The sequence below is a fragment of the Heterodontus francisci genome, chromosome 32 (genome assembly GCF_036365525.1).
Source record: "Heterodontus francisci isolate sHetFra1 chromosome 32, sHetFra1.hap1, whole genome shotgun sequence".
Classification (NCBI taxonomy): Eukaryota; Metazoa; Chordata; class Chondrichthyes; order Heterodontiformes; family Heterodontidae; genus Heterodontus; species Heterodontus francisci.
The window spans coordinates 27,284,010-27,294,661 of NC_090402.1; the positions used below are offsets into that span (position 1 = coordinate 27,284,010).

Sequence of the window (10,652 nt, forward strand, 5' to 3'; positions counted from 1 at the left end):
TGATCTAGGGTTATAATTTCCTGCAGACATTCTTGGATTAATGTCTGAGTCCACCTCCAATGTCAAAGAACTTACACATGCATGTTTAGTCAAAATAATTATCTTCATTTTTTTTTCAAATTGCTCCAGCATTAAAGTTCCCTGCTGCAAACATTGCTGATCGGCAAATCTGGCAAAATTTTCTATTAAAAGATAGAAATGCTTTTTTTCATGGCATGAGCACTTAATGGACAGAAAATGAAAGTTGTTTTGGTGGGGGAGAAAATATCTTGCTAACGTAATGAATTTATATAATGAAAAGCTCTGTGCCAGTGTTTACCAATTCATTTTGTGTGCAGTTTTCTTTAAAATACTTGAATTAAATAGGAGCCTCAGTTTTGTATTTGTTTAGAATTGGCAGAATTGCAGTCAGACTTACTATCCCATTTAATAATTGTTTGACATAGTTTCTACCTTCAGATATGTTTTTCCACTATGCCAGATTTTATCCCTAACAAATCTATTTTGCAAATAAAATGAAGTTTGGGTTCAGCAGGGTAATTTTTATTTTAAAAAGTAAAGAAATGTTCAAATCTTGAGCAATCTGGTTGTTTCCAGTACTTCCATAAAAAATACAATATGGGGACAGATGTGGACAAAAATTAAAGTTTCTACACACTGTTGGGTTACACAGTTTGTAATGGTTAGTATTAATTTTAATGCTGAGGTTTTGATCAGCTGGCTCAATAAAGTTAGGTGATACATGTAAAGAAAAATAAATAAATTGAAATTGAATGGCTAATCTGGAAAGATCTATGGTAACAGAACCTTATATTCTTAAGTCAATTTAATGGACCATTAAACTTATTTGGGGTCCTTTCGTTTCTTCTCTCTATAGGTTTGCCAGGCAAGAGAATGCTTCTGTTCCCTGTTATGAAAATTCCAACATATCCTGTTCCCCTTTACTCCTTTTTCAGCTAATTACTGTATTAGAAGCCTAACAACTGATTCTGATCACAATAGCAAAAACAAAAAGTGAGCATTAGGAGAAAAAAGTTGCTTTTTTAATTAAATTTCTTTTGAAAATGTTGTATGAAGCAAATTATTTGTAAAATAATTTTTCCTATCTTTTTGATTTTAACAAAAAGGCTTAGTTCATTAAAACTTGAAGATGTACTGTGAAATGTTACCTCATTCTCAATATAACTTATGCCAGCCTTCTGTGGTAGAAAGTAATAAACTTTAAAAAAAAAATCACAAACATTTTAATTGAAGTATCATAGCTTCTGAAGAATTTTATGGAAGCTTATTTGTGAAGGATGTATAGACAATAGATCTCTGATCACAAATAAACACATTCTGTTTCAGAACCAGCCAGCGTATTGCCTGTTTTATAAATCTTTATGTAGCAAAGCCTTAACCCAGTATTGTGCATATGCTGTGTACTGGCCATCATTTGTGTAATGAAATGGTGTTTCCCTTCTCAAATTTTATAGTTTGTATTAATATATTTCAAGATTTGTTTTGAATTGTTACAAAACACTCAAGTTAGGCCAAGTTGATAGTAATGTCTTATACAAATGATGGAAGCTGCAAATGAGCTAATATATCTATGTCCTTCCTAAGATCCTGGTATGAAGCATGTGTTAAAATTGGCTTAAGGCTGTCTTGCCTCCATAATCTCATATTTGGTTCTTGTGGCCTTTTTTGTTATAGTTATCTGAGATGCACCTTAACTTTGCATTAGTTGCTTTTAGGTGGACAGGTTTTTAATTGATGAGCTGTAGTACAAAAACAAAAAAAAAACTCCTTTGTTAAGGATCTTTTTCCCACTGCACAAAATGAAGAATCTGAAGCAGCAACAAGGTCCCCATGGATACTCGCTACTTAATTGTCCCAATTCTTGTTGAGTGCTGCTGTTTTTTTTAAAAAGTGACACGTCTCACCCATGGGCCATCATTCTTGCATCATTGTCAAGCCTAACAGAAATTCAGATGCTTGTGTTTATATAATTGTTAACCAACATTTTTTACCCCAGTGCCCTTTTTGTGTATATGCATGCCTTTTGTTGAAATGATATGGCACTTTTATAGGCTTTGAGAATTATTTTAAGATCATTCTTGATTACATCACTTTCTTCCTAAGATTAAGGTACCAAATCAGTTTGTTTGCAGTTTATTCCTAAGAAGGACACCTTCCTCTTAAAATCTTTTGACTATATTGGATTGTGGTAAGGATGGAAGTCAATGATAGCAGTTATCAAGGTGTGTACAAAAAGCCTGAGACCTACTTAATTCTGAATTGTCCAATATAATAAGTATTTCATGCTAGGGTTCTTGATGCTCCATTAGGAAAGGGCTTAAAGGATCATAAAACATGAGATTTCTTTCCAAAATTCTAAAAACCTACTTAATAAAACCTGAAAGATTGTATATTTTCCATTGCTAAACTTGGTGAACGATGTGTTCATATGCTGCACTTGTAAATTAGGTACTGTGACATGCAAAATATACACATTATAGAATCATACAGCTCAGAAGGACGCATTTCAGCCCATCATGCCTGTGCCAGCTTTTTGAAAGAGCTGTTCAATTAGTCCAATTCCCCTGTCCTTTCCCTGTAGTACTGAAATATTTCCCTGTATTTATCCAGTTCCCTTTTGAAAGTTATTAAATCTGCTTCCACTACCCTTTGTGGCAGTGCATTTCACATTATCACTTGCTGCATTAAAAAAAATTCTCCTCATCTTGCCTCTGTTTCTTATGCAAATTACCTTAAATCTATGTTCTCTGGTTACTGATCCTTCTGCCACTAGAAACAGTTTATCATCTTTTCTGTCAAAACCCTCAATGCTGTCCACATATCTTAATTTTCCCATCCCTGGTACCATTGTAATAAATCTCTCCTGCATGCTTTCTAGAGCTTTGACATAGGAACAGTAGTATGCCATTCAGCCCCTTAAGCCTGTTCTGCCGTTCAGTTAATTCATAGCTGATCTTTATCCGAATTCCATCCACCCACCTTGGCTCCATATCTATAATAATACCTTCAGCAGGCAAAGATCTATCAATCTCGGATTTAAAATTGAGGTCGCATCTACTGCTTTTTGTGGGACAGAGTTCCACACTACTGCCATCCTTTGTGTGAAGAGATTTTTTCCTAACTTCTGTCCTGAATGGCCTGGTTCTGATTTTAAGGTTATGTCCTCATGTCTTAAACTTCCCCACCAGCATAAAAGATTTCTCTCTATCCATTTTATCAATTCTTTTCAAAATCCTAAAAACCTCATCAAATTACCCCTTAACCCTCTATACTCTGGTAAATACAAAACTAGTTTATGTAATCTCTCATCATAATCTAACCCTTGGAGCCCTGGTAACATCCTCCCTAAAGTGCTGTGCACGGAATTGGGCATAGTACTCCAGTTGAGACCTAGCCAGTAATTTATAAAGGTTTAGCATAGCCTCCTTGCTTTTGTACTCTATTCTTCTGTTTATAAAGCCAAGGGCCCCATATACCTTTTTCAGTAGCTTTAGTACTTGTCCTGAATCCTTCAAAGATTTGTACACGTTATACTCCCACATCTCTCTGTTCCTGCATCCCTATTGAAATTGTAATTTAGTATATTGCCTCTGATCATTTTCCCCAGCAAAATGCATCACTCCGCACTTCTCTGTGTTTAGTTGCATCTGCTGTGGGTCTGCCCATTTTGCTATTCTGTCTCTGCCCTCCTGAAGTCTATTACTATCCTCCTCACTGTTTACTATATTTCTGAGTTTCGTGTCACCTGCAAACTTTGAAATTATGCCCTGTATACTCAAGACACGGTCACTTATATCAAAAAATCCTAATAATTGAACCCTGGAGACACGACTGTATGCTTCCCTCCAGTCTGAAAAACAACCACTACTTTCTGTTTTCTGTCTGTTAGCCAATTTCATATCCATGCTGCCACTGCCCCCTTAATCCCATCGGCTTCAATTTTGCTCAGAAGTCATTATAGACAGGGTTTCTTTTTAATAGGAAAATTTCAGTTCTTTCCCTAAAACTGAGAATCCTCTGTGTACAGTGAAATTTCAGTAAACTACTGAAAATTAAATATTAATTGCATTGTTGCTTGCAATACTTAACTACTGCCAGTAACAATGCTATTGAAATGTCATCAATTGTCAGCCTGCCAGTTGCATAATCCTCATGATATTTATATTCAGCAAGACTATCCTATGAAACCAAAACTAGTGTGTTTTGAATTGACTTAACGTAAGCAGGACTTTTTAAGCAATTAGTTAAGTCCTCTATTGAGGACCTAAACTTTTAACTTGGTGTTTATGAGGACTAACGTGTAATGTTTGGTTATCGGGAAATGCTTTATTATTTTGTTATGATGGAAAACAGGTTGCATTGTGGAGCATTTGGCAGGCAAGTAGCTTGCTTCACAATCCTGTGGTTGTGTGATTCACTGGGTTGCCTCATACGTGTGCCATGCAACCCCATTTGGCTGGGATGCCTCTTAGATAGAGATAATTAAAATTCGTTTTTACTTTTTATCAAATTCACAGCCTTTTTCAGGTGAATTGTTTTTTGTAATAAAATATTTGCTCAGGTTTGAGGGGGAAAACACTGAAATTTCCCAATTTTGTTTTTCTTGTCAAAAATATAATGAATTGTGGCCAGATTACATCAGTGACATCCACACACATTGCATGCTGTATGTGCCGTCTAAAGATGATTTTTGTGTCTAGGCATCGTTGGCCCTGGTTTTTGACAGCAAAAGCAACAAAGGCTGTTGTCGCAGTGTGGCACATTTAGGCGTACTGGAAGCTACATATATTAATACTAGGGCCCTGTTCTTTGCAGACAAAGAATATGTGCGCATATTGCGCTTGTTTCAGCTAAACAAAATAAGTGACAGCCATTCGCTGGTTCATTCCTCAGGACAATGCCTTGACCAATCAGAATCAAGCTGCCTAGTTTGAATTCCAAACAAAGCTTGGCAGTTAACTGTCAGTCACCATAAATTGGTGCATTCTCCATGGCAACACTTTTATCAGTCAGAGTCCACTTGCCAACCAATCAGCACTCTCTTCTCATACTGTATAAATCTGTTGCTTTCCCTTACATTGATGTTCTTTGGAATTGTCCTGATGAGTGCAAGACGAAAGGCTTTGACAAAATGTTTCTGTTTGCAGCAATACTCAAGTTCTGTACTAGCAAATGACTATAAGTATATTTTAATGACCACGAATATATTGGAATGACCCAGGTAAGTAAATCATCTAATTACTTCTGTCTTCTATCACCCTTCAATTTAGGGTGCACCCAATGACAGTAATAGACCTTAGGTATTTTGGCTGGTAAAGTTTAAAAAGATAATGTCATCATCAGCATTATTGTTGCCTTGTGATTACGAACATACGAATTAGAGCAGGAGTAAGCCACTTGGCCCTTCGAGCCTGCTCCGCCATTCAATAAGTTCATGGCTGAACTGATTACTCCACATTTCCACCTACTCCCGATAACCTTCCACCCCCTTGCTTATCAAGAATCTATCTACCTCTGCCTTAAAAATATTCAATGACTCTGCTTCCACCGCCTTTTGAGGAAAAGAATTCGAAAGACTCATGACCCTCTGAGAGAAATTCTCTTCATCTCTGTCTTAAATGGGCAACCCCTTATTTTTAAACAGTGACCCCTAGTTCTAGATTCTCCCACAAGAGGAAACATCCTTTCCACATCCACCCTGTCAAGACCCCTCAGGATCTTATAAGTTTCAATCAAATCGCCTCTTGCTCTTCTAAATTCCAATGGGTACAAACCTAGCCTGTCCAGTCTTTCCTCATAAGGCAGCCCGCCCATTCCAGGTATTAGTCCAGTAAACCTTCTCTGTACTGCCTCCAACACATTTACATCCTTAAATAAGGAGACCATTACTGTACACAGTACTCCAGATGTGGTCTCACCAATGCCCTGTATAGCTGAAGCATAACCTCCCTACTTTTGTATTCAATTCCCCTTGCGATAAACGATAACGTTCTATTAGCTTTCCTAATTACGTGCTGTATCTGCATACTAACCTTTTGCGATTCATGCACTAGGACACCCAGATCCCTCTGCATCTCAGAGCTCTGCAAACTCTCACTATTTAGATAATATGCCTTTTTATTCTTCCTGCCAAAGTGGACAATTTCACATTTTCCCACATTATTGTCCATTTGCCAGGTCTTTGCCCACTCACTTAACCTATCTATATCCCTTTGTAGCCCCCTTATGTCCACTTCACAAGTTACTTTTCTGCCTAACTTTGTGTTATCAGCAAATTTAGCAACCATATCTTCGGTCCTCTCATCTAAGTCATTGATATAAATTGTAAAAAGTTGAGGCCCCAGCACTGTGGCACACCACTCGTTACATCTTGCCAACCAGAAAATGAGCTGTTTATGCCTACTCTGTGTCTCGTTAGCTAGCCAATCCTCTATCCTTGCCAATATTTTGCCCCCTACACCATGAGCTTTTATTTTCTGCAGTAACCTTTGATGTGGCACCTTATCAAATGCCTTCTGAAAATGTAAGTACAATACATCCACCGGTTCCCCATTATGCACAGCACATGTAACTCCCTCAAAGAACTCCAATAAATTGGTTAAACATGATTTCCCTTTCACAAAACCATGTTGACTCTGCCTGATTACCTTGAATTTTTCTAAATGTCCTTCTATAACATCTTTAATAATAGCTTCTAACATTTTCCCTCAGACAGATGTTAAGCTAACTGGCCTGTAGTTTCCTGCTTTCTGTCTTCCTTTTTGAATAAAGGAGTTACATTTGCTGTTTTCCAAGCTAATGGAACCTTCTCCGAATCGAGGGAATTTTGGAAAATTAAAACTAACGCATCAACTATCTCACTAGCCAGTTCTTTTAACACCCTAGGATGAAGTCCAACAGGACCCGGGAACTTGTCAGCCCGCAGCTCCAACAATTTGTTCAATACCACTTCCATGGTGATTGTAATTTTCTTGAGTTCCTCCCTCCCTTCCATTACAGCTAATACTGGGATGTTACTTGTATCCTTAATTATGATTATGTTTAATCATTATTACAAATGGAAATAATGTTCCTTTCTTTCGATTTGTTTTCAATTAAATCATGGATCCTTACACAATATAGTGTTAAGACTGAATTCATACAATTTACTTCCCAAGTACAATGTTGGGCATTGCATTAATTGAATCCCATTTTCCTTCCGAGTCCAACATAATAATGGATTGTAATTGATGTTTTGAGATCCTATCTAAGAAGAAATGGGATTAAGGCAGCTTGGTTATGCCAAGTTGTTATATTTATTATTGAGTAATGGTTGCAAAATAATGGCTTTATTTCTCTATACGGTGATTAATCTTAGCCAGACCCATCAGGTGCTAAACCAAAAGGCAGTAAAGGGAAAATCAGGGACCACTTGATGCTGGTCATACTCTCAATACTTACTGGAGGCAGCAGTATAAAACCAGCTTCCTATTTATCCCTCTCACTGCACCACAGAGATTTGGATCTTCTAAACAAGTGTAGTTAGAAAGAAAATGCAGATCTGGATTGCGAAGAATTTTTAACTATTTTTGCTATCATTGACTTCTTCCTTTTCACTCTGAGGGGGGTGGGGGTGGGAGAGGTCTTGAACAGTGCCTGACAAAAATGGATATTGTGAGTCTTGCCTGTGTCTATGTCCAGCATGTTGAAAGTATTCTGAATGAATTCAGATACTAAAAGTACACTATTGGTACACATTTCTGATGGAATGGCTCATATGTTAATTAGTAAAGATAGCTTCAGGTGACTGGGTGTGACTCAGCAATGAATGAATGACAGGTGGACCCATTCCATGCAGTTAAGGGTTTTGGATTTTTTTATTTCCAGCTGCATTTATTAAATATATGACTTTTTTTCAGTTGTAATGATTCATAAAGACCCTATTGGTAAATGTAATGGCAGAATCTGAAAAGCTCGTTTACTATTTCCATAACGTTCTTTGCTGCAGTTATTTAAGCGAATGCTCTCTATTTTCTGATTTTGTCTAAGGAACCAAATCAGAAATATTTCCCCAAATGTAATCCCCCAATTACAGTTGACTGTAATGCGTAAAGCATATTTCAAAAGCTGAGAATATCTTTGCCCTAGATTTTTACAGCTTTGCAAGACAGTCTTACATTGCATAAATTCTCATACTGTTAGCTGTTCGCAATTTGCAAGATAGAATTTTGAATTCACATTCCATTTATTGTCCTGATTCTATTCATTGCTCAGAAAGGTTTGTTTTGGTGACCCGTTGATGAAACAAAGCCATCTCTGATGTTAGGAGTACACTGCTGCATTACTTTGCCAAGATCAAACATGTTAATTGTGTTCCATAAGATAGATAGATCTATTAGCAAGCAGTTGTACAGGTTCCAATTTGATGGCTGTGATTCTTTTATATTATATATCAAGTCATATTTTTTGTTTGTTCCAAGTGACTAACCACATTGTCTGAACCCCCAGTTGCTGCAAATTTTACATTTCTCTGCTTTATTTAAAATGAGCATTTTTTTTTATCAAAGTAGGAAATGTCCGACATAGAATTTTAATATCTTTGACAAAGAATGTCCCATTTGCAATGAAAATTCCACATACAGCTAAAGGAGCAGAGAAATATAAATTCGAATGGAACAGCTTCACTGCAGTGATAATTAATGTGCAGTTTTGCTTCTCTGCTTTTTTCCTTACTGTAGGTGGTTTTTTCATTGACAATCCCTATTACCAGCCTCGGGCCATCGCACCTTTTATTATTCACTTGGGTCCTCAGGATTTCGACTCTGACTTCTAGAACCATCAGGTTGTGAGACTTGAAAATGTTGTCATGTCAGTTTGGCTGTGGGCTAGGGAAAAATAGCAGACTGTTTCAAGGTCTCATCCCTATCCAGCCTTTGCAAGAGTTGCAGTTTTTGGCAGTAGCTTAGTTTAAATTTAGAATTTAAATGTTTAATCCAAAATCATGAGCATTGTTTATCAATAATTCCAACCATTAGAAACTTAAAATGTATAATGAAGTTGATTCTCTTCCCTATTCCTCCATTTTTAACATATGCCAATTCTATGCTGTTTCATTGGAGTTTGCATTTGAGACTATTAAATGTATTTTGTTTTTGTACTTAAGTAAAAACTGTTGTGAATTTGACTTCCTTTATCAATTCTGCTGCTAGTCATTTGCTTAATGGGTTCAACAGTTAGATTTTAAAGTGAAATGCCATTAACACGTTGTAAAACCAGCAGATTATTAGTCTTAAATATTGCGCAATATAAAAATAACATTGAATCAATCCTTTATTTATAAAGTAGTGAGCATTCTCCATTGTGGATGTTTTTAAATGCTAAGGACTCAGTGTTTTCCTTGCATTACTAATACAGGGTTAAAATACAATTGTAAAATAATTTTCTAAATTTATGGTGGCTGGGCACTGTTTTAAGTAATTGTGTAATACAAGCATAAATGTGAAAGCTGAACAAAGCCACTGGCTTTGTGTACAGCAAGAATCTTGAAATCAATTCAAATGTATTTAAAAAAGAGACGAAGATACGCACAGGTAGAGGAAAATGAATTTTCATCAATAATAAATATTCTCTGTAGTGTGGCGGATGAATTAATACTTATTCAAATGTCAAACTGCTGGAATTAGTATTTAAAATATGGCCAGTACTTGAAATGTGTTCATTACCATTTTTGTTATTAGAACTGTAATTTATACTATATCCCTTTAAACTGTTGAAACAATAAATGCCTTTGAAAATGGGCATTTATCCTACTTGTTATAGCCATTTGAAAGCATGCACTTTTGATGTATATTAACATTAAAAACTACCCCAGTTTACACTTTCCATATCTGCAATTAATACCTTATCCTAGTTCTCAGTCATTTTTGTTTGAGAAGTGAAATAACATTTTGTTTTTTTAGTAAATGTGACAATTGACAACTTATATTTTTGTTCAACTTCACCCATCAGTGGCTTATTAACCTTGCTTCTGTCTGTAATGTCTAAGTTAAATTGCAGACTTTTTCACTTTGCTGTTGTCAATGCAATTGATGGCAAAACCATACCTAGATAAATAACATCAACAATGACATCTCACATGAGTGAAAAATTATTACACAGTGTTTCTTGGAAAATAGATCAGTTCTCAACAAGTCAATATCCAATATCATCACCTAAAAGTAAGATGTGATTGTCATTTTATAGTGGAAAATTATTCAGTGACACTGCTTTAAAAAGAAACAATGCCATGGTGCTACTCTCAGATTATCTTGCCTTGCTTATAAGGCCTCATTCTGAATTATTACGTTTGGTTGTTTTCCAATTGCTTTCTGGAGCCCATTTTTCTGAAAAGACTTTTTGTTTTGTCATTTATCACATTTTTGTGAATTGGTGATGGTAATAGTTCTTTAACAATCTTTTTGGAAGTTAATTTTCACTTTGCAGGCAACGTCACAAAAGTGGTTTTTTTTACTTACACATTGTTACTATTGCCATTTTGATATTTTCTCACTGGGGCTGTCTTAGGAAACTTGAGCTCAATTCTGCTCATTCTCCCTTCAGTTGATACAAGCTCCTAGTTTCAAAACTTGCCAGGTATTGTGCTTTTGTATCAC

General features: G+C 36.1%; 1 protein-coding gene across 7 annotated transcripts in view; it reads left to right on the forward strand.

Annotated features, from left to right (window-relative positions):
- strbp (spermatid perinuclear RNA binding protein) overlaps positions 1-9,221 on the forward strand; it is a 179,082-nt gene extending 169,861 nt beyond the window's left edge. For 5 of the 7 annotated variants that reach the window (XM_068012531.1, XM_068012528.1, XM_068012532.1 and 2 more), the window contains exon 19: positions 878-1,648. In XM_068012531.1, the coding sequence (XP_067868632.1) occupies positions 878-960 (83 nt within the window). In that variant the 3' untranslated portion in view covers positions 961-1,648. Of the gene's footprint in view, positions 1-877; positions 1,649-8,738 lie in introns of those variants that run through there. The other 2 variants (XM_068012534.1, XM_068012533.1) reach the window with 2 other exon arrangements.
- Positions 9,222-10,652: the final 1,431 nt, after the last annotated feature.